The sequence below is a fragment of the Bolinopsis microptera genome, chromosome 11 (genome assembly GCF_026151205.1).
Source record: "Bolinopsis microptera isolate Bmic1 chromosome 11, MBARI_Bmic_1.0, whole genome shotgun sequence".
Classification (NCBI taxonomy): Eukaryota; Metazoa; Ctenophora; class Tentaculata; order Lobata; family Bolinopsidae; genus Bolinopsis; species Bolinopsis microptera.
This window is the reverse complement of record NC_087082.1, coordinates 845,230-870,133: the sequence shown is the minus strand read 5'-3', so window position 1 is coordinate 870,133 and position 24,904 is coordinate 845,230. Positions and strand designations below refer to the sequence as shown.

The 24,904-nt window shown below is 39.3% G+C and overlaps 2 protein-coding genes across 2 annotated transcripts in view; both read right to left on the bottom strand.

The window, feature by feature from the left end:
• The window catches only part of LOC134822730 (phosphatidate phosphatase LPIN1-like), a 582,707-nt gene that overhangs the window by 395,994 nt on the left and 161,809 nt on the right, over nt 1–24,904 (bottom strand).
• Nucleotides 325–20,522, bottom strand: LOC134823120 (cullin-associated NEDD8-dissociated protein 1-like). Its single transcript, XM_063834463.1, has 15 exons — nt 20,475–20,522; nt 17,574–17,675; nt 17,058–17,238; nt 15,747–15,853; nt 14,610–14,766; nt 14,285–14,405; nt 13,893–14,004; nt 13,460–13,599; nt 13,014–13,101; nt 12,552–12,730; nt 12,147–12,332; nt 11,731–11,878; nt 11,276–11,448; nt 10,924–11,055; nt 325–1,378 (listed from the first exon to the last, which is right to left on the bottom strand). The coding sequence occupies exons 1-15, from the start codon at nt 20,514–20,516 to the stop codon at nt 325–327; spliced, it is 2,922 nt and encodes a 973-aa protein (XP_063690533.1). The 5' UTR covers nt 20,517–20,522.

Sequence of the window (24,904 nt, the reverse complement as noted above, 5' to 3'; positions counted from 1 at the left end):
CATTCTAATAAAGCATCCCACGACCAGCTAAATGGTATAGCTGCTTACAATACTGACCATATAATGCTTACAATACTTATAATACTGACCATATAATGCTTACAATACTTACAATACTGACCATATAATGCTTACAATACTTACAATACTGACCATATAATGCTTACAATGAGACCAAACCAACTATATTTACCTCAATTCTCTAGTCTTTTCAGACGCAGAATCTTCTACACTCTCTGACTTCTTCTGATGTCTGGGACTTACGACCCCAGATGTAGCTTTCAACGACGTTTTAAGGGCCCAACGTTCAGCTGTTCATCAGGGTTAAACTGGGCAGGGTCTTTCAGCCAGCTGCCAGTTGTCACTCCAGGTCTTGTTGTAGCGACTAAGCCAGATAGTGTAGGAACCTTTCAGGGACACCACCGCTGTTGTGTTAAGTGCCCTCTTCTTCTTTGCCCGGGTGATGTTAAGGAAGTTGAAAATTCGGGGTAATGTGTGGTGGTAGAATCCACGACATCCAACTTCTACTGTAAAGAGATATCCTTCCCAGCCTGCGGTCTCGATCTCCACCATTAGCTCTTCGTATCTCTTCTCTTTCCGGGATCTCTGGTCCTCAAAGTTCTCCTCGTTTCCACAGGTCAGCTCTATCAGGATGACTTTCCTGAGTGTGTTAGAGTATATTACCACATCAGGTCTGAGAGCTGTGTTGACAATATGTTGGGGGAATTGTCTTGTCCTTTCGTCCTCATCAAACACTAGTTTCCAGTCGTTACCTTCCTCTAGAAGATGAGGTTCTTCTGTAAGCCGTACTTCGGGTTTCCTGTAGGTTCCTTTTCCGGATACGAACTTCCTCCACTCTCTCTTTACTTCTGTCTTTGGGGTAGCACTGTTTATCTCCCTCAGCTTCTCTGCAATTGGTTGCACGATTACCCTGAGCACCTGATCATGTCTCCAATTATACCTTCCTTGTTTAAGCGACACTGGGCAACACGTTAGAATGTGCTTTAGGTTGCACTGCTGACGCCCACAAAGGGGACAGTTGTTCGTGGAGCTGTAGTTCCAAAGCTGGAGGTTGCTAGGTGTACTTGCAACGTCGTGGATGGCATTTAGGTGGAACTTTGTCAGCTCGGGGCTCAAGGTATACAGCAGGCTTTGCCAGCCAGTGTCTAGCTGCATGGTGTTCTCCCAGGTTAGAAACTTTCCTTGGACTCTCTTATCGTAGAGAGTTTGAAGGAGCTCCTCTTCTTTCAGAGACTTAATTATCTCCACCAGTTGCTCCTTTTTGTTCTTCTTCCTCCTCTGATCACCGAATCCAATACCGGCTCCTTCCCTGGTCTGCACGTAGCCAATCAGTTCTTTGAAGTAGAGGTCTCTCTCCCTAGTTAGTAGTTACAATACTGACCATATAAACATATAATGCTTACAATACTTACAATACTGACCATATAATGCTTACAATACTTACAATACTGACCATATACTGACCATATAGATAAATATAATACACACACAAAAAAGTTTGATTTAAGAGATTTTACACATTCTATTCACTTTCAGAAATATTTCATGTTCAATCTGGCTATTAGTGATTGTCTCATAGCGATTGTTGGTATGTTTAGAGGACTGGGAATCATAGACCCTAGTTTTGTTGGGTTCGTGGGTGGAGAAGAAAATGGATGGTGTTCAGCTTACCTCCTATTCATGATGCTTGTAAGGTAGGGGCAACACATTTTAATTGATGTTAATTTTAATATTATAAAGTCTAGAAATGAGTACTCGAATCCACAAATACTAGCTTTAAAAACAAGTCGCCATTACATATATATATATTAATAGAGGGAAGGTAGAGTGACGGAAGGTGGGAGGGAGGGAGGGAGGGAGGGAAGGGCGGGAGTGAGGGTAGAGAGATGGAAAGGGGAAGGGGGATTGGAGGGAGGGAGGGATGGATGGATGGAGGGAGGAGAGGAGGGGAGAGAGAGGAAGGGAAGCGGTGGGAGGGAGGCGATTGGAGGCCGCCTAGGGAGGGAGGGAGGGAGAGAGAGGAGGGATGAGAGAGGAGGGGGGAGGGAGGGAGGCCTAGGGTGGGAGGGAGGGAGGGAGGGAGAGAGAGGAGGAGGGAGGGAGGGAGGGAGGATAGAGAGGAGAGAGGATAGAGAGAGAGAAGAGAGAGAGAGAGAGTATATCGAATATCACTAAAATGTTTACATACGACGCCTCACGTCCCCAAGCTTTAAACACACCCCCTCACCCTGTTTACACAGTGATACTTAGTTCGTGTGTTACTAGTGTTACTGTACAGTGTTACTGTTACAGTGTTACTGTTACAGTGTTACTGTTCCAGTTGTTTACTGTTACAGTGTTACTGTTACAATGTTACTGTTACAGTGTTATTGTTACAGGGTTACTTATACTGTTACAGTGTAGGTGAAGATTACAGGGTCTCGGGTTTACTGGATTAAAACCAACGTTTATGAGGACCGGTAGAGTGATGGAAGGAGGGAGGAGAGGATTGGAGGGAGGGGAGGGATGGGATGGAGATCTGGAAGGTGAGCGAAAGGGAGGGAGGATGAGAGGCAAAGGGAGGAGAGAGCGAGAGGGAGGGTGGGAAGGGAGGGAGGGAGGGAGGGAGGAGGGAGGGCAGCAGAGCAGGAGGGATAGAGTGAGAGGAGGGAGGGAGGGAGGGAGGGAGGGGGGAGGAGGGAGGGAGGGAGAGGGAGGGAGAGAGAGGAGGGAGGGAGGGAGGGAGGGAGGGAAGGAGGGAGGCAGAGAGGAGGGAGGGAGGGACGGGAGGAGGAGGGAGGGAGGGATGGGAGAGCTCGGAGGGGGGAGGGGAGGGAGGGAAGAGAGGGAGGGAGGGGAGGAGGAGAGAGAGAAGGAGGGACGGGAGGGAGGGAGGGAAAAGGAGGCACAATGTGGTGTAATTGGCAGAACTGTTGTCTGTTTGTGATTCTAGATTAGAGAGAGGGAGGTAGAGAGAGGAAGGACGAAGGAGAGAGGTAGAGAGAGGAGATTGAGACGGGGGAGGGAGATTTAGATTGAGAGAGATATAGATATACATAGAGAGAAGAGAGAGAGAGGGAAGAGTGAGGGCGGAGAGAAGCAAACCCCGAGAGAGAGAGAGAGAGAAGAGAGAGAGAGGGGAGTATATATATTAGATATATATATAGAGAGAGAGAGAGAGAGAGAGAGAGGAGAGAGAGAGGAGAGAGGAGAGAGAGAGAGGGGAGAGAGAGAGAGATGAGAGAGAGAGAGAATGTTGAGAGAGAGGAGAGAGAGAAGAGAGAGAGAGAAGAAGGAGAAGATGAGAGAGAGAGAGATGGAGGACAATGTGGGGGAAAACAAAAAATGTGGTGTATTGCAGAATGTTTGTGATTAGATTAACAGTCCATTATTCACCGCTGATTTTATATAATGTGACTATAATTTAGATCGTTAGTGTGCATGATTGTGTGTGTTTTTATTAAGCTTGTTTGAGTTTTCAGGACGTTCTTGTACTGTCGATTGGGTTTAATGTGGGGTCAGGACGGCAGACGGCGGTAATGAAGTTAATATCTAGGTGGCCCCCCCTTATATGCCCGGTCAAATTTCTGCACCCTATAATAAACCTCTTACTGTACCTTAATTAGATTTTTACATCTGGGCGAATCAAAGGGACGAGTAATTTCCCACTGAGAGGGCCAGTGTGGGGCCCACTTTGTGTGTGTTGTGTCTGAGAGGGGTTCTGAGGAGTGGTCTGAGAGGGGTCTGAGAGGGGGTGCTGAGAGGACGGACTGAGAGAGGGATGGTGTTTATTACATTTTCTTAGCTTAACCGTCATGTAATCATTCACACGTGAGTCATTAGAATATAGTTTCTAAGAGTTCTTACGAATGTGCTTAGTAACGTGCTGCAGAAAGTTTTCTAATCTGTGGACCACCTTGCGTGTGGTGTTACTTTTTTATGGTTTAATCCTGCTTCGAAGTTAACGCGTAATAAGTATTCGTTGCCAGCTGATAAGTCATGATACAGGAAATGAAATTATGAAATCTAACAAGCTAAATCAAAATAATGCAAATAAAACTAGTCAGATAGTATGTACAGTTGAAATTCAAATAACGTTAGCAAAATAATGATAACCATACAATCATTGTGTAAATAATCTGAGAAAACATACATTTTACAACAAAAATAAAAAAATTAGTTAATCCATTTATTTAACAAATATAATAACAATCTTAATAAAATAAAATACAGGAGACTGGCAAACATTACTTCTACCATATAATTTGTCGCTGTGATTTGAACCTGTTGGTTCCATATCCGTGTACATCTTCTAAACATACTGTTTCTGAACAATAACTCGATAAAAATATTGGTAGTTAGGCACACAGGTAGTATAAAAAGTTTTTTGATTGAGATTTTCGTGATTGACCCATTTCATCAAACCAATGCAGGAGTCTGAATCAAACCATGAAACTTGCTTCGACCTTAATTTTTTGTTTCTTCTTTTCATTAGCTTCTTTTCTCTTAAGTTAAGCATTGGAAGTTTGGACTCCCCGTTTTGTGCACTAGATGGGGTGGGGTATTTTAGCAAGTAAATTCCGTAAATGGGCCAGGAGATTTTGATCGTTGCAATCTGGGCAAGGGACTTTGCGGGGCATATGTAGTTGATTTTGGTGATTCTGCCTCATTGACAGGTACTTTACTTTGTTTGGTTTAGAATTAGTGGACTTGAACACAGTCATATCAGCTTCTTCTTCTCTGTGGTTCAAGCCACGTGGGAGACTTCCAATGCAACACGTCGCTTCTTGGACCTACTAACAGTGGGCGTTTTAGGGACTCAGGGTTGGCTCATCTTGGGTCGTTTAATTGGGCGTGAGGAAGATATGTCACCAACTGCTGGGGATTTAGAGGACTCATTGGATAAAACAGCTTAACTTTGCTCTTGTTGAGCTTTCTTAATCTCCTTCTTCAGTTTATCAATAGTCGACAGATTTCCCTTCTCCGCATTAGAGATGTTCTAACTTCGCATTTGCAATTTTTAACTGACTTCTATCTCTTAAACTTTTGACTAGTGACTTGAAATTCTTTTGTTTGTCCTTCAATACACCCATTTTGCGGTTTTAAGATCCTCATATTGCAAACGATATTTAGAATTGTCTGATTCAACTGCTCCATTTTCAAATGTAGGGTCAGCAACTTCATTTTGCTTTTCAGTCAAAAATCCTTCAAACTTTAAACCTTTCAGAATCACTCATTTCTGTTCAGCTTGATGAAGAGGACATTTTTCCAAGAGTTCCTTTTTGGCTTGTCAAAAGTCCGATTTCAAAGTTTAACGATTTAGTTCGTCAGTGGTTGGCAGAGGTTGATGTTTTATTTTGGATCATCAAGCTTCAGTATTTTGTTTTGGTTGCTGATTTCTTCTTCCAATGCCCTGATATATCCCAGCCTTATTGGAAATGGAGCTCTTTATTGCACATTCTCCTTTTCACAGCTTCTTTTTGGAATGCGACGTTTTTCACTCTTTAGACAATCAATGCTTCACTTTGCTAAATCACCGTTTAAGTTTTTTATCCAACATATTTTTCACGAAGACTTCAGTGGCTTCAATCAGTTATCGTTATAATTTCTGTTGACGATCTGAGGATCAATTACGCTGAATGTATGACGATGTAGATTTGTCAACTTCTATCTAAAGCTGATCGACTCTAGCTTGTAATTGGAAATTCTTTATGCTCTAGGTCACAGCAGGATCTTCATCTTTTCTTCACTAATTTTTATGCTTTATCTTTTCTTGAAGATGTCCGACAAATTTTGCTCTAACTTCATAGCAAGATTTCATAGGATCTGTTATCTTCTGAGCTGAGATTGGAATTTGGTTCTTTCTGCTTTAAAGATGCTGCATCTTTTTTGGCAAGTATGTTTGTCCTGATGTCGTCACTTCCTCCAATGATTTTCATTTCACTGCTGCAGCAGTCAAATGTTTCTTGCATGACTGACACTGTCCTGGTGAGGTTATCGTGTTCATCTTTTAAAATGTAGCATACTCAGCAACACAATCATTGACTAACAGTTTAAATGACTCATTTTAGAAAACCAGCTCCTAGCTCCACAATCTTTTTCCCGACAATGGACAAGGCCATAGATGGAATCCTGCTCAAGTTGTTCACATTTGCTTTTCAATTCACGATATTCCAACACCATTTGTCTAAATCAGAATGCAAATTGTTTTTGAGTGATTGTCATGGTCAGATTTGATTTATTTTTCTAACTCTACTAGTTGTTTATCCCTTTGTTCTATTGGACACGTGAGGTTCGATTTCTTGCAAGTATTCCAACCTCTTTTAATTGAACACTATTAGACTTTCGATATAGAGTTAAGCTGAGTTTCAATCTCTTATCTGGTACGAGACAGTTCTTGCATTTTGGCTTTATAGCTTCAACTAAAGCCTTCATTCAAGCTCATTCTTCATTGCTGTGCTACATGTATCAGTTAGATTCTTCACTTCAGCTTCATCATTTCTTGCTTGTTCCTGTAGCTCTTCCAGCATTTGACCAGTTGGAAACACTTCTTTAGCGACCTATTTTCCTCTCAATGACGATCATTTTGATGCCTCTCATATATTGGTCGACAAGCTGAGTAGGTGAATCAGTAAGCTCAGTCAGCTCAGTTTGAAGTTCCTCAATTTGCGGCCAGCATCATCTTTGAAACTGTTGAAACTGATCTGAAATGTTTTTACTTTCTTGCTGTAGTTTTTCTACATTCTCCTGTGCACTCTTATAGGCTGATTTAGTTACATTGATATATTTTGAAGTTCATTAGCTTTGAGTCTTGAGATGTTATAAAAGCTGCTGCTTTGTTTTGTCACTTTCCTAAATTCTTCTCTTTATTTCGAGGGAAGAGATGCACTGGTTTGTTCAATTAACTGTCTAGAAAATATCATCAGTCCAAATTTACAAGAAGCAACATTCCTTTTCTAAAGCCATATTGGTATTTTTGGTGCTCCTCAATTTCAATTTGGATGAAAAATGCTAGTTCTTCAAGGGTAATTCTTTCTCTTTGACACAAGCTTCAGAGAATCTACACTTTTTTCAGTAGCTTCAACCACTTCAGCATTTTGGTTTTCATTCTTGAATCTGGCTTACATGTTTTCAGCAGCTAACATTCTTAATGAGTCTCTATCTTCTTCACCAGGACAATAGAGTTTGAAGATTTTTCAGAGTGATTTTTAAGAGCATTATGAAACAAACTCCTCTGGCAGTTTTTAACTTAACATTGATCTCCCCCCGTGCTTGATTCATCTGTTCCTTTGAAGTAAAGTCACAGATTTTCATTTCGATCTGTTCTTAACACTTATTACGTTGGTTTGTGATAAAGACGTCACACTCTTTGAGCTTGGCGATTTTTTGCTTAAGCCTCAATTTCTGGAAGTCGTTTGCCATTTTCGAATTTTTTCTCAGCTTCTGCTTGAAAGTTTTGCAGGTGATTGAAGTATATTCATATCGATTTTTCTGCTTCAGGTTGTGCTACTGATAGTCGCTGTCTCTGTTGTAACATGTCCTAAATGAGGTGGGTGGGATTTATTTAACTCTAAATAAAATTTACCATTAAATTATGATTATGTATGGAAAGAGAACAGAAAATTAAAATGGAACGAGTGGGGCAATGTTTCAAATCTTGAGGACTTGATATGGAATTCTTGAGACTTGATATGAACGGTTTACCATTATGTTATAAACAAGTCAAACAAAAGTAGTAAAAAGTCATAAACTATTCTTGATCTCAATAAAAACAGTCACACTCATAAAATCTTCTGTACATAAAAAATCATGGATAACACATTATAAAAAATCACTGTATTCATTAACATGTAAATAAAATTCACTATACAATATACAGTAAATAGTATTGTTCTCTCTAAGCATAAAATTTACCTTAAACTTCAAGGATTTAATGAATTGGCATCTAGCTAATAAAACTTAATCCTACATTTAAAGTATGAACCACTGTACCCATCCTTGTTGAATAAAACTTAGCAATGCTACCTAGGTCAATTCGGGACATAAGAAACATTAAGATACTTAGATCTTTAAACCAACACGAAGGTTTCTGATTCCTTTATATGTTACGTTTTTTAATCTCTTGAAATATTCAGTTTGACAGGTAAATGCAAAAACCTGGCCATGCTGGTTTAGGGTAGTATTAGTTATCAATTTACAAACCACAATGTTCAAATGTGTTCAAGCCTTGTTTTTCAAAATTAGCATTTTCATTACCATATATGATCTACTAGTACAGTAGAAATATCCAAATACTTCAAGTTTTTCTGGGACTTGCCATTCGCTCTTTACCGATATCTGTAATGAGATTGCATTCAGCAATTGATAAATAGGTCAAGTTTTTGGCATTGACGAAGATAACCTGCTCCATAGTCAGTGGTGGAACAGCCAAGGAAACATCAAGCATCTAGGGTGGGATGAGTGGCCAATCATGGCCATACCAACATCAGTTACAACTTTTTCACACGTAAGCAATAGAGACGGTATTGCCAACTTTCGGACAACAGTCAAAGCCTTTTGGATGCTTTTATCTCCAACTCGTTGCAATTGGTACGGTGAGTTCTTGTAGGTAAGGAGCGGCAGGACTATCAAGAATATGCTTTGATGCCTGCATCTGTCAGTCGGACACAGTCTGTCAGATGATGACTGTGGTGTTCGAGGAGTTTTGCAATAGGTTTTAAAGCAGTGTCCTAAACTTTCTGAAGACAATCGACAAGATGAGGTGGTGCATGTTTCTTCCTCCATTATTTCAGCAACACCCTGCTGTAAAAATTCTGTTCCCTTCAAGTAAAACTTTTCAAGCTGAACAAAATTAGTAGCAATGTATTTCATCCCTCTATCGAGTTATTTTAATGCTTGTATAAGTGGATAAAATCCTTTGTCTTTGACATGTGGCAGCCCAATTTAGAAAGGCAATCATCGTTAGGCCTGGTATGTTGTCTAATAAAAGTGAGTTGAGAAGAACACAACATGGCCAATGTTTGCAAGCAATTTCCATTAATACATTGGACACCCAGACAGATTGTCAAAATTAAGAGAGTGTCCTCAAAGACTTGCTTATCAAACAGATAATAAAAACCCAGCTTCAGGTAGGTCTACACAATAGAGACGTCTAAGTATTCAAACAAGGGAAGTACTTTGGGCAATATTAGCTAGCGAAAACAGGTTCATCAACACTTTGCTGTTTGCTAGATTCAGGGATAGCCCACAAAGGGACAGCTTACGCCTACTTGCTGGAGCAAATGAGACCTCACATTCATCCTGAAATCAATTTCTTGGAAGATTCTTACAATCTTCATGTTCTCCAAAATTTTAGGGGAAACACTATCACAGGTTTCCATTTTTATATGGTAAAGGAAAAATGTATAACGTCTTAATATGTTTTGCAGAAAACGACATCATTGATTTCAAATCCAGCTTTAGTCTAGGCGAGCTCTGTGTAAAGAGTTACACTTTGTAGCAGAACATGACAGGTGGTACATACCATTGAGCAAGCTATTCTTGACTTGAGGTCTAAGTTTTTAAAAATTTTAGGCAGAACATTTGGGGAGGCAGTTTCGAAATGGTATCAACTCTTGGAGTTTTTCTTTATTTTCTGGTTTCATCTGATTATCTGGAGTTTCAAGAGCATTTTGTTTTAAGCTTGACTTTGAAAATAATTATTTTTCCAGTGTATATCCCTAGTGAAACAAGTGCAATCTCATAAAGCATACTGGACAAGTATGTGTATGATACGATCTCATCAAGATTTGTATGGCTTTTTCAACATTCATGGGAGTAATTCTTGGTTCTGCTTACCCAGATATAACAATTTTTCGTAAGATCTTGGAGTAAAAATGATTATCAGCAACGTGGTGTTTCTATGGTGATTGATTTTTTGTTAGAAGTTGAGTATGGTACTCTTTCAATGCAAGGAAAATACTCTTAAGTCTGACTTTAGAGCTTTGCCTCAATAGATATGATCTTCTGTCATGTTGCTTTATCCTCAAGAACGGATTAATCCATATGTCGTTGCTCAAGGAAGCATGGTTTAAATACACGTTTAATAGGAAGATTCATTTCCCTTAATGAAGCTGTCCCAAGATGGTGATGTTTTCTTTTAAATTCTCCGACTTTATTCTGGTAGGTGACAAAGGACATCTTTAAGAGGATTTGTGGTTTATAGAAACGTCAAAAAACTGTCAATAATCCTTCTATAGTTCAGGCACTTGATAAGAAAGAAGATATTTTCTTACCTCATGGTTATCATTACATATTTTCTTTTGTTCATCCGGACTAAAACATTTTAAAATTAAGTTTTGAGCAAGGCAAACATTTTGTAGACATTGTAATACTGAGCTTCATTTCTGCTATGACAAGCTCTAATTGTCACTCGATATATCTAAAAAGGAGCAGAAAACTCATAAAAACCAGGAAATCTAACCGAAAATTGTGAACGACTGCAGCAAATGTAATTTTATCAAGATTAAAGAATAGCAGAGTATTATAAATTATTTGCTGAAGAAAGAATCCCTGACGATTGCAGATTTTCATGAATTTTGAGTGCCTAATAGGATTTGTCTTTATATATTAATTGAACTTGGATGCCCTAAAGGGTATATACCAAATACCAGAAAAAACCGTTTTCAAACATCAACAGTCAATCAGCTATCAAGATCATTTCATAGGACGCGCATTTGCAGCATGTGCAGCAATTGCTCTCGATGCGCGCAATGCAACTTTTAATTATAAAAAGTTTATCACCTGCTCCAATAACAGTCAAGAAACAATCAAAATGTGACCGGCACACACGGCGCAGAAGACCCAACTCGGAACAATACCGGTAGATTACTGAACCTGGTATATTGCTGAAACTATAGGCTTTAATTACAATTACAAACTTACTTGGCGATGACACTAAGAGCTTTCACGGTCGTGAGTCTTGTAATTTCGTTTCTCAGTCTGTCCAAAAACAGCGGCAAAGCTATTGCTAGTTGCGACTGCAGTAAATCTGCCATATTCGCCAACAAATGTCCCCTGCAAGACGATTTACTTTAACATGGAGACAAACGATATACCAATATATAGAGAATCACAAGTATATACTGATTAATGTATATAATGATTAGATATGATCATCTTTATGTCTTAATCAGATTTCATCATATTAATTAATCACAATCGTCATCAAAATGATAAACATATTGATAAAGCTTTCTTGTTATTTTTTCTGTTATTTTTCATGAACAGTACTTACATGCAAGTTATAGCCCTTTCCTTGACCTCTTGATCTAAATCAGCCTCCTTCAATCTGTACAAGGTGGCATTGAAAATAGCGGTACATAGCTCTGATACTTGCGGATTATTACTGTTAGGGGGTCTGATTACAAATACTAGCTGTTCGCTTACCAGCAGAGCTTCCGATATGACCTGTGGAATTAATGGTGGAATCATCAGTTTATACAAGGGTTACAAGAGTTACAAGAGTTACAAGAGTAACAATAGTTACAAGAGTAACAAGAGTTACAAGAGTTACAGGAGTAACAAGAATTACAAGAATTGTATGATCATCTTATTATATCGATAAACAAATGATGTCCATTGCAAAAATGAGTTCTGAAAAGAATGCATATTATATATAATTATATAAAAAATGAAGCAAAACATTAGTTGGTCCCACCATCTAATTATACTGTGTGAAAATAATGATACCTTGTAAAAAGTGTCCTGAACAGCACCAATAACACAGGAGAGTGTATCAGGGAGGTTAGACTGGAACACTTCAGGAGAGTGATGAGTGAGAAGTGTGCGGAGGAAGGACAGAGAGCTTATCTTTATGTAACAACTTGCTCCTTTTGTACTGGTGGAAAGGATAATATATTATAGCAGTTTATTGTTTTGTTCAGATAACAATGCTTAATCAGTTAATCAGTCACTGTATAAAGTGTAGTAGTATCACTAATATTAGGACGCAATGAAACTACTGGACCACGATGTATGGGGACTTGCCACCCCATGGCAACATTAAAATATATCGACTCTGTTATATCGTTTCCTCAAATTATTTGTTATATAGTAGTGTTGAAAGTATTAAAGTATACAACACCCAGTTACCCCTAGTATAATACCTAAGAGACTTGTGAACAGCAGGCAGAAGAATATCCACATAAGAGGTAAGACAGCCAGGCAGTACAGTAACCAGCTCGCCCAACAAGGAGAAACAACTCTGTCGTGTTTTGTCGTTCTTGTCGTACAACTGTTTCTCTAGACCACGTACAATGGCATCTACTTGTGTTGCCAGCTGGGCTAGCGGCCTGAACGGGTGGACGGGTGTGTAAATTGTAGATACAAAATAGATTGTAAGTACTAGACATTCAGGTTCAGTTTATAAAACAAAATTGTAAATGATCAGAAGTTATTTCTAACAACCACATCATGATCGACAGATCACTAAATTTAATTCGTTATAATTTCGGAGCATTACAAAACACTAATCAGCTAATTACACCCCCCGGCCCCCCACTTGCACTCACGTGACATCCTGCATCTCGTCCTCAGGGGCAATATCGTGTTTACTGGCAGCAGTTTGACGGAGGATACAGGAGTAAGTGTTGAAAATGTCCAGTCTGACACTCTTCTCCCGCTCCTTAAAACGGGATATCAGGACAGGGGATATGCGGGTGTAGATATCACATAGCAGCTCGGGACGGGCCTGCAGTTGTACTGGTTATATTGTTATTTTGTGGGTGTATTGAATGAGGCCGGGTGGTGTAGTGGTAACACGATCGCCGCCCAAGCAGTTACCAAGCTGTGATCTGCCCTTGTATCTTGTTTGTTGTATTGAATGTTAGACTGCAGTTATACTGGTTATATTGTTATTTTGTGGGTGTATTGAATGAGGTGAGTACTGAGTAGTAGTGTTCATTTAAATCTTGCTGTATTTGTTGCTGAAACTTCAAAACAGAATAACTTTTCAAACACGAAATATAAATAACCTGGACAATAGCAGAGAGGCACTTCGCACAAGATCTTCTAACTTTCCAACTCATGTCTTCGTCATCACTGTAGTCGTCCTCGTCATCCCTGAGTATATCAGTATAATGTATAATACATGTAATAAGGTAATACTGACGACTACTAGCTTATTTTAAACTAGTTTCACAACTACAAATAAATACATTTATTGAGTGAATGTATGGGATGTGAATATTTTAACCTGATTTAGTCAGTTTAAACCTTGAAAACTTGTAAGGTTACGTCTCATTCGTCAATGAAGACCATGTATAACTAATGTACACAAACTGTTTGTAATACCCTCGAGGCTAGGCATCACTTAGAAATAGCATTATTCCTCAAACAACACAATAAAAACACAATTATTTATTGATTATAATTGTGGTGTTAGCCCAAAGAAAACACAAGGAAATATTTCAAAACGTACAGATACTCCTCATCCTCTTCATCCTCACTGTCGTAGTTATAGTTAGGATCGTAAGTGATGTAAGTAAGGGAGATGTCTACTATCTGAGCGGTAAACTCCTGCATTTCTCCGGGACACCATAGTACACACGACTCCAGAACCTGAACAAGTATTCGTTACATATTTGTGTGTAATATTATGTAAATTTGATGAATAACCAGAACATGCAATTGACAAACGAAATGTTAGCTGACAAACTGACTGCTTCGGTTTTTTTTAAATTGTATACCTATTAACTGTGCTGAACATTGCACATTGCACATTGTAAAGTGTACATTGTACATTGTAAAGTGTACACTGTACATTGTATATTGTACATTGTACATTGTAAAGTGTACATTGTACAGTGTACATTGTACATTGTACATTGTACATTGTACAATTATCTGCTTACCTGAATGGCAGACTCCCTCAGGTCATCATTCTCTCCTGCAGAATGAGCAAACTCTGCTACTTTAGGAACTATTATCTTTAGTTTGTTGCCAAACCTGTGCCCAGCATGTCGACTAAGAGTATGGTTGTTATTGAAATAACGCTATATTCACTATGGAATTTACAGTTTTCACTTGAAATGATAATAAATCGTTGATAAACAAACCCAAAACTGCGGCTAATGTTTGGACTTAAAGACAAAATGCATATTGCTAGAAACATTACAACTCTAAAACTCTATAGCCGTAACAGCAAGTACCTGATGACGTAAACAAGAAGTACCTGATGACGTTGATACAGGATATTGCTAGAAACATTAAAACTCTAAAACTCTAGAGCGGTAAGAAGAAGTACCTGATGACGTTGATACAGGTGATGTAGCTCTGAAGGACTTTAGTAGGGTTAACAAGGTTATCCATCACATGCTTTATCAGCTCTTCAAACAGGGAATTGCTGATGTTCTGTACTAAATACCCTGCACAGTTTATTATTGTGCAATCACTAACTTCAAGATTAGAAAGTTTCAGCTGTGATACCTGAAACTAGTATCCTCAACAAAACAAATTGAAAGAAAAACAAAGTGAGAACACTATCATTAACGTTTAATTGGGGTTTAATTGGGGTTTAATTTAACCCAAAGTCCCTGCAACTAATAAACCCTAACATTAGCTACTCTAACCTATAGCTACGCTGGTTCTCTTCCTTACAGCAACGCGGTTATTAGCAAGTAGTGGGAGTAGAGCCGCCTGAACCTTGTCGTGCTGTGACTGGACTAGACTGCCAAACTTGTGCAGCACTTCACTCATGATGTCCAGACTTTCTAGCTGGATCTGTACCTGGAGAGCAGAAAATGAAGTAATTTACAGTAATGATCTACAATAACATAAACCCGCCACGCAAAGGGTTTATATAACAGATCATCCCGCGCTAGCGGGATGATCTGATAAACACATACGAGTGTGCGCAGCGCACGAGTTTTGTGTTAATATGTAATCCCGAAGCGCCAGCTGAGGGATTACATTTATTTAGCCCTGAGCGTGAAGTGTTTATGGATTATAATTATCTCCGGCGATTTCGACAAGGGATTTATACTTTAGAAGAAATGTCAAACCGATCTGTCATAGTGGAGCAATAGCTTGAACGTTAGCAGGAACAAGAGCTGGAAGGAGAGCAAGCAAAACAATACTATTTTTAGGGCACGGACAAGGGTAGCTGGCTAGTCGCCAACTTCTCACGCCACGCGTTGGAGAAATTCCAAGAATTAGCTGCTTTGGCAACGTTCCCAGGAATTTGCGTGTAAAAGAAGTGGACGGTTACGATGTTTCATATCACGTGGTGCGCTTTCGTGTCACGTGGTATAGACTCGGCGTATGCTATTGGTGGCACGTGGTACGCACGTGACGCGCCCACGTGATCGCGCGTCTAACTGTTCTACTATTATCGAGTTCTAATCAGCAGTATCATTGATTATTGTAAGTCGGAGAATTGAATGATAAACATCAGTTACGACTAAAAAGCGGGCCGGGTTTATACAAATTTCCGGGGCGGGATGATATCACCTTGAGATGTTTATCTAACAGCGGGCCGGGCTGAGTGATAATATGATCCCGCGTCGAAATCCCGGAGATATTTATAACTCTAAACCTATCTATTGATTTTATCCAATGCCATAATCAGATTACTACTAAATAAGTAAACTAAAATCATTAAGAATTATTACTAAAATAAAAAGATGATTACTAAAATCCGAATATATTACAAAATAAGATAAACACTTGAAAATAAGATAATATATTAACTAATTACTATTACTAACCTCTAATTTGGGGTAGGTAAGAGCAGTAGTGAGTTTGCTACATATCCGCCTACTGACAGGAGCTGCAAGGGACGAGCTGTGTAGCTCACTGATCACCATCATCAGACCTGAGGTGAGGCCCAAATATCAATACCGTCTAATATAATCTGGTTATCCAACTCAGATTGGGATAAATCAATACCGTCTAATTTAATCTGGTTATCCAACTCAGATTATATGGTAGAAAAAATAGAAGCTGAATCTCCACAGCAACGAAAAACTGGAACTCAAATTGCAAGTTTTAAATGTAATTGTATTGTAAATTCTTTGTTTAAGTGGCTGCTTTTTCCGGCTGTAGTAAAGATGGAAATGTTTAACATTCTCCAAACGAATGAGCTCGGCACCCACATCAATCATAAAGTTAACGTTCCAGCACCCACACCAATCATAAAGTAAACGTTCCAGCACCCACACCAATCATAAAGTAAACGTATCATCACCCACATTAATCATAAAGTTAACGTTCCAGCACCCACACCAATCATAAAGTTAACGTTCCAGCACCCACATTAATCATAAAATTAACGTTTCAGCACCCACACCAATCATAAAGTTAACGTTTCAGCACCCACACCAATCATAAAGTTAACGTTTCAGATCTCGAGTTTGAATGTTCACATTTAAATAATGTAATTAATAATAGATCGAGTACACGTGTAGTAGCTAAGTAACAATGTTAATGTAAGTACATAATTACTTAATTAAGTATTATGCATGTACATAATTACCAATTAGGATAATAACGTGAGATGACCAAGCTACATTACAATCTACTCTTACACTTCTATTTATATATTAATTTGTAACACGATTGTATTGATCCTCATAAGTGCGGGCTTCTTAAATTACGATTCTGGAAACTTAAATTGTTTCGTTGGAGAAAACACGTTACAGTTAGCTGCTTGTACATAATATGTTAACTGATCAAAGTACAATATTATTATCTGATCATCTCTGATAAGCTGAGCATTTTATAACTTTGTAGTCGCATATTTTAAATTCTACCCACACAAGACATGACGGCATATTATGTTGTATTGTAAATTATAATTCTCATTTCCTACTTTCTATGATATCAGTGATCAGATAATTTTAATTTTTCGTGACATACTCTAAACACGGAGATACCGTACTTCAAAATACCAGCATTTTTAATACCAGCTCTTGAAAACCGTGAAAACCGTGCATTTTTGTAATTAATCTTCTCACATATCAATCATGTGGAATTTTTAGGGACAAAATGCACATCAAAATTACCCAGTCAATACTTACCCATAGTTGAAATGCCTCTGAGTTGTTCGCTCTGACTCAGCATGTTGTTCCCCAGCACATCCACAATGTTCTCCACCCTGTTCCCTTTCACCTTGCCCACCAGCGGTCCCAGACACTTCACCGCTAAGTTCTGGACTTCACCGTTCTTGTCTCCTAACAGCACAAGGAGACGCTCACATATCTGAAATTTGTACGTTTTCTTTAGTGGATAAACTGTGTTTAGTCTAGTTTTCAGACATATGGGTAGAGGTTGTGGATATTTGTTTTGGTACGTTGCAGCAATAAATCATTCAGCTGAAACTATCAACAAATTAAATTTCAGCCACATTGTCAAAACAAACCACCTCCCCATTATATAATTGAATAAAAGTTGTGGACTGGCAATAAATATTGGAAGTTCATATAGAATGCATTATGAGCATTATATACTCAATTTTTAATTTTAAAAGAGCAGCAGAAAGAAAGCTAATATTATTGTATATTGCATAACGAATCTATTTAAAACCCAATTAATACCTTTTCTTCAGTATCACTGTCAAGTGATAGACTCTCTTTCTGAAGCTCACTCATTAGATCAGTGAGTGCCATGTATCGAAAGTCTTTGTCAGCGTCACCCATCTGAAGCAAGATTTGAACTTTTGACAAACACATTTTGGCAAGGACTGGTATAATTGGGGAGTACTAAAATCGGATGAAGACCTACAGAAGAGATATGCAGTAGAAGTCAAGAATCGGTACTCTGCTTTATGCGAGCAAACTGATGAAAGTGAGGTTACGGAACTGTATGGGCATTTTGTTGATGCGATTGCTGATACCAACAAAGCCATACTGCCGAAGAGAGAAAAGAAGAGACGTGACGGTTTCGCGGGTGATCAGCGAGTTCAAAACGTGCGTACAGCGTTGCAGCAAGCAGAGACTGTCTATCACCGGGATCCTAGTGAAGACAGTCGACTCTCTGTTAACGTACTTAAAACTGAACTGGATCAGGTGTACCAGGACATCTTTGAGGAAGATCTAGTTGCCAAGGTTAAAAGGGTCGAAATGGCTGTAGACAGATGCAAAAATAAAGAAAGTTGGAATGTCATAAATGAGATTACTGGTAGGAAGGCCAAGGGGGCAACTCAAATAAGGGGCAACGGAGCCGAAGAGAGGAAGGAAAATTGGCTTAGGCATTTCACGAATCTTTTAGGGAGTACACCTGATGTGGAAAACGAACATCCTAGGATCGAGACTCAATTTGAAGGACTCAACATCAGTACAGAACCTTTTACTCTAGAGGAGCTCAAAGCTGCTAAACTCAGGATTAAAGAAGGTAAAGCACCAGGTGATGACGGTATACCACCTGAAGTCCTCAAAAGATGCGATCTGGATGAAATCGTGTTGTCCTTCTGCAACAAAGCCCTGACAGATGGTATTGCGCCAGATCAGTGGAGGATAAGCAACATCATTCCGGTCCCCAAAAAGGGAGACTTGACAAACCCTGGAAACTGGAGGGGGATATCTTTGACTTCACTTGTAGCAAAGACTCTTAATAGAATGGTGCTTAATAGGATCCAGCCGGCCATAGAAGGGGTACTTAGGGACACTCAGAATGGTTTTCGGGAAGGACGGTCCACTACTAGTCATATCTTGGCACTCAGAAGGATACTAGAGGGGGCTAGACAGAGAAACCTACCGGCAGCTATGGTGTTTGTTGATTTTAAGAAGGCCTTTGATTCACTTCACCGGGGAATTTTGATGCAAATACTAAAGGCCTATGGGATACCAGACAGTATTGTGGATATCATTAATCTACTCTATGTAAACACAAAGGGCAAAGTTATTACACCTGATGGGGATACTGAGCTATTTGATATCCTGGCAGGAGTTCTTCAAGGGGATACGTTAGCACCATACTTGTTCATTATAGCCCTTGACTATTGCATGAGACAAGCCTTAAGCAAGCACCCTGAAATAGGATTTACCATTAAGCCTTATAGGAGTAGGAGAGTTAAGGCGGAGAAGATATCAGACACTGGTTTTGCAGATGACATTGCTCTGATAGCAGATACTGTAAAGGAGGCAGAGACGCTGATGCTAGAGGTAGAAAGGGTTGCTGCTACAGTGGGACTTAGAATGAATGAAGGGAAAACCAAATTCATTACTCAGAACATCGAGAACCCTGATACCATCAAGTCCCTGGGTAACAGTACAATAGAGCATGTGGAAGACTTCACTTATCTGGGTTCTAGAATCAGAGACAGTGAGAGTGATATCAGGGTTAGGAAAGGAAGAGCATGGGGAGCATGCCACACACTCAAAAAGCTTTGGAATTCTAAGCTTAGAAAGTCTATCAAGATCAGAGTGTTTACAGCACTAGTGGAGTCGGTGCTACTGTACGGTTCCGAGACTTGGACAATGACGAAAAGGCTAGAGAAGATGGTTGATGGTTGCTATACGCGAATGTTAAGAATGGCCCTTAACATCAACCAATATCGAGACCATGTCAGCAACCACAGCCTGTACGGTGATCTTCCCAAAGTCAGCTCCAAGATAACCCAACGAAGGCTCAGACTTGCAGGTCATGCTCACCGACATCCGGAGCTGACACTGAACAAACTGATCCTCTGGAAGCCGAGTCATGGGCATACTAACAGGGGGCGACCTCATTTAACACTACTAGATAACCTAAAAGCAGATACTGGGCTGAAGTCAGTAGATGAGATAGCTAGACTGATGGAGGACAGAAAGCTGTGGAGAACTGTTGTCAATGGATCTCGGGAATACCACCCGCCTTAAGTCAAGTAAGTCAGTTGAAATATAAAACGAGTAACTGATTGGCATCATTATCTCATGATTTTATGTGAACTTGCGATTAGCAAAAATTAAAAGTTTTACGTGAACCGTCTCGTAGATGTAGTAAATATTATTGCTGATCTAAGATCATTATTGAATTAAAAATCATGTATAATCAAACTTTTACAAGAAACAAAATATAGCATACCTTCTCAAGAAGAGTGGTGATGTGGTACCTGGTAACCTGGTAACCTGGTAACCTGGTAACCTGGTAACCTGGTAACCTGGTAACCGAAATATAGCATACCTTCTCAAGAAGAGTGGTGATGTGGTACCTGGTAACCTGGTAACCTGGTAACCTGGTAACCTGGTAACCTGGTAACCTGGTAACCTGGTAACCTGGTACCTGGTAACCGAAATATAGCATACCTTCTCAAGAAGAGTGGTGATGTGGTACCTGGTAACCTGGTAACCTGGTAACCTGGTAACCTGGTACCTGGTAACCTGGTAACCTGGTAACCGAAATATAGCATACCTTCTCAAGAAGAGTGGTGATGTGGTACCTGGTAACCTGGTAACCTGGTAACCTGGTAACCTGGTAACCTGGTAACCTGGTAACCTGGTAACCGAAATATAGCATACCTTCTCAAGAAGAGTGGTGATGTGGTACGACGAAGACGACATGTTGAATTACCTAGGTGTGGTAAAATTGGTACAATGACAGAATAATATTGTAGCATTTGGAACAGAAAATCAAGATGATATAGCAAAACTTATATATCAATTGAGGTTAAATTGTTTTATATCAAGGTAATTGACAAATATTAACGAACATGAACAATTCAAAACGAAATTGAATTAAATATCATGTTGCGTTCAATAATCTTGTGAAATAATCTGGAATCATAGGCTTGTCACCTAGCAACTTCAGAATATAGCCCATGATTGCATATCACAGATAGCATATCTCCAAGAGTCCAGACAGGCGACAAACACACAAACCTGCTCTCTGTTACTTTCAAACAGGTAAAATTTCTTTCTCAAGTTAAATTTCCTTCATGTTAATCTTTTCACTCGAACTTTTTCAAACAAAAAAGTTTTGCTTTGGAGATGATCACTGGAAGGAATACTGACCGCAGGCAAAAAATTTGGAGCAAAATTATCAATTTTATTGCTCTCTTGACTTCCAAACAGGTTAAATTAACCTCTTTCAATTTAATTTTCCTTCAGGTTAATCTTGTCACTTAAACTTAAACTTTTTCAAAATTAACATGGCTTTGAAATTTTTATGCAATGAGGGGGAAGAGAAGGTACAGTGGTGCCTGGTGAAGGTGATAAAGCCAGGGCAGCACCTTTAAGAACAAGGGAACATTAGTGAACAAATTGAATGTTTTTAGAGAACATATTCCTCCCAGCAAGGTGTCTTGTACTGGATCCCATATCATCATAAAAATGGAGTGGTTAATAGACTAACAGACTTCTTTTTGCTTTCATATCACACATTTTGTTTACAGACAATCATTCACGATCAAGACTGTTTTGCCTAAATGAAATCATGACAAGAATTATAGATATTAAACTTTTAAGGACTCAAGCCTGAATATATTTAGGCTATCACTAAAGTCACCTTGTTAAGATATAAACCAAGAAAAGGTGAATTAGTAAGCATAACATAAAATGTTGTATTTAATAATTATGGTATTTGATAGCAATACCAGCTGAACCTCTGCATGATTCCCATGTCATCAAATTCATCGCATGATCTCGGCATGAAGCTCAAACAATACCACCCTGCAATGCAGCATCATGCAACCAAGTTAATAGTATAGTATAGTATCAAGCCTGGTGCACAGCAAGTCATGAGGCACAGGATTGCTCCAGGAGATGCACCTTCTGACAATGAAATTTGTTGGAGGTATAGTCTCTCCTTCAGAAAGTTAACCACACCCTCCTCTTCCCCTTCATCTCCTATTCTTCCCTCTCCTACATCCGACAGTCCTAATAAAGTATCTCCAAAAGCCCCCATCACAGACTCCCACAAACACCAGAAGTCTATCATCCTCATTGCTGGTGACTCCTTTGCTGCCCGATTGGACGCTGATCGCCTCAGTAGAGGTAAAGAAACTGTCACCAACATAGCTAAGGGTGGGCTTAAGATCTCAGCTATACAGAACTCTATTGAGGCCTTTCATACAAAGAACCCTCTTGTGCAGGTAAAGAAACTGTTCTTAAGCTTCGGTGCCAACGACATCCGGTACTGTACCCAGGGTGTCAATCATCTCAAGACCCCTGTGAGTGACCTTATGAAGACAGCAAAAAAACTTTATCCTAATGCACGTGTTTTTGTACAAGCAATTCCACCAGTCCACCCCAACGGACAAGAGAAAATCCCTGGTAATGTTTGTGCTATGAATAATTTGATCTTTGATCGCTGCTCTAGACATAAACTGTTTTACCTTGATGTTTTTTGGGCTTTCTTAGACCGCTATGGAAACAGAAACGAGAGATTATTTCCTAAATGTGACAATAGGGGCTTTTATGATATTCATCCCAGCCCCAAGGCTGGGATGCCAGTGTTGGCAAAGTTCTATCTCAGAATTATACACTCAAAGTGGTTTAATCCATTGGGATACTGATGTGGTAATTCAATTCAATTTTTCATTGCCTGCATCAGTATCCTATTGGATCTGATCATTTGGATGTTATTTATATGTATTCAAACGAAGTGATAACATAATGTATGTTACTTCATATTATAGCACAATACCTAACAAAACACAACGGCGAGACACAATTCTGTTAATAATATACTTATAAGTTCCATGGGAATATCAGCTCAACAACACCGTGTTGCAACTGGTATGTTTTCTAGGTATGTTATCATCAGTAAAAGTAATAGAGGTAACGGGGAAAATTTGTTGTCCTGTCTTCTGTCTCGTCATGTTATGTGCTCTATTGGGTCTATTTTATTTCTATGTTATTTTGTATATATTTTCTTTGACTATCGATGCTAATACACTCCCTAGTGCTCCCCTCCAACCTAAAATACACTCTGTACCATGTTTGAGGTCATCCATAAATCTTTACTTTATGGTAATATTTTGTACCATTTTTCTCAGACACTTTAAACTTGTGTATAGGGGGGAGAGGGGCATTGGGACAGCCTTAGCTGCAATTTCTGTAAAATTGCTATCTACCACAAAAACCGAACTGTCACCTACCATGTCACCGAAACAGACTGTTAAGTTACTTTTCGGTGTTACCAGCAGCTGGCTTGGGGTCATGTCTAGGTGTGGTCTGGTTTTTCTATCTCTCCTTAATATTTCCCTGATAGTAATTTGTAATTGTTCCTTACTGAACCCTGGACCAAATTTATCCGTTGTTTACAATAATGTCCATGGTTTCCTAAATACCCGCGATCTAGCATCAGGAACACCACCACTAAATATGACCAAGATACATGAATTCCATGGTTATATCTACAAACATAAGCCTCACATCATTATTCTAAACGAGACATGGCTGAAAAATTCCATTCTCAGTAATGAGGTGCTCCCTGACAAATACAAAGTATTTAGGCTTGATCGATCCTTAAGATCGCATCCTGTGGATGCAACCCAGCCCAAGAAATTCAGAAAAAACGGTGGTGGTGTTCTGATTGCCCATAGAACAGACATTGATATTTCGAGTCTAAAGTTCTCAAAGGTTAGCGTTCAAGCTGAATTATTATCCATCATAATTAAGACTCAGTGTGGAAGAAACTTTTGCATATCTACATTCTATAGAGTAGGAACGCTTGGCTTAGATAATTTTGAATCTTTCAAGAAACATTTTGTTACTTTAGCATCTGCCAGAAAGTTGCAAAGGCATATTCTGGTAGGGGACTTTAATTTAGCTTCGATTTCCTGGCCAGATGGTCAGTCAACTTGCCAGCTACATTCTAGCTTTGTAAATTTTCTCACTGATGACCTCGGACATACACAACTTATTAGCTCCCCTACTCACAAGTCAGGCAACACCTTAGATCTTGTGTTCACTAACATTCAGAACCTTATTAAGAATGTTAAAGTTTTAGATCAAAACGAAATGTGTATGTCCGACCACTTTTGTATCACATTTGACATTGATGTTAAGACAAAGTATATTAAGCAGCCTAAAAGAAAGATCTTTAATTATAGTAAAGGTAATTTTAGGGGCCTGAATTCTGAGTTATTTAGCATCGATTGGGATAGTATATTTGGGTGTAATGATCCTTATCTTGCCTGGAGTCGATTCAGAGGAGTTCTTGATGCAGCCTGTGACCGATGGATCCCTAAAAAGACCATTAAGTCTCAGTTCCAGCCTCCATGGTATGACTCCGAATGTGATCGTCTCCTACGAAATAAGGAGAAATGGAGGATAAGGCATAAGGGGAGCAACTCTGAGTCTCATAAACAAAAGTTTCGTGCATTTCGAACAAAATTTAAAAATATGATGGACGAAAGAATGAGACTCAGTGTTGAGGATGACTCCGATGATGCTCTTATCTCCAAGAAATTCTGGACCTACGTTAAATCTAAATCAAAGTCAACCAGGATCCCTGAAACTGTCAAATATAATAATCGCTTTCGAAACAATCCATCTGATCAAGCTGCCCTTTTTAACGAATATTTTTATGAGCAGTTTTCTCAAGAGAGCGATTATGGCATTGACATAGATTTTCGTGATGATTGTTTTTCAAGTCTTGTGTTTAGTAGAGAAGATGTTCTGTTAATTCTTAAAAAGTTAAATCCTAACAAGGCCCCTGGCCCTGATGGGATTCATGGGAAAGTCCTCAAAAACTGTGCCCAAAGCCTTGCATACCCACTTAGTGTTTTATTTAACCTGTCTTTCTCGAGCGGATGCATACCCTCTGATTGGAAGCTGGCACTTGTAGTACCAGTGCACAAAAAGGGCGATAAGTCTTCGGTTGAGAACTACAGGCCTATTTCGTTAACATCTCTTGTAATGAAAGTCTTTGAAAGGTGCATAAAGACTGCATTATACGCTGCATGTTCTGATCTGTTGGATGACCGACAACACGGCTTTGTTAA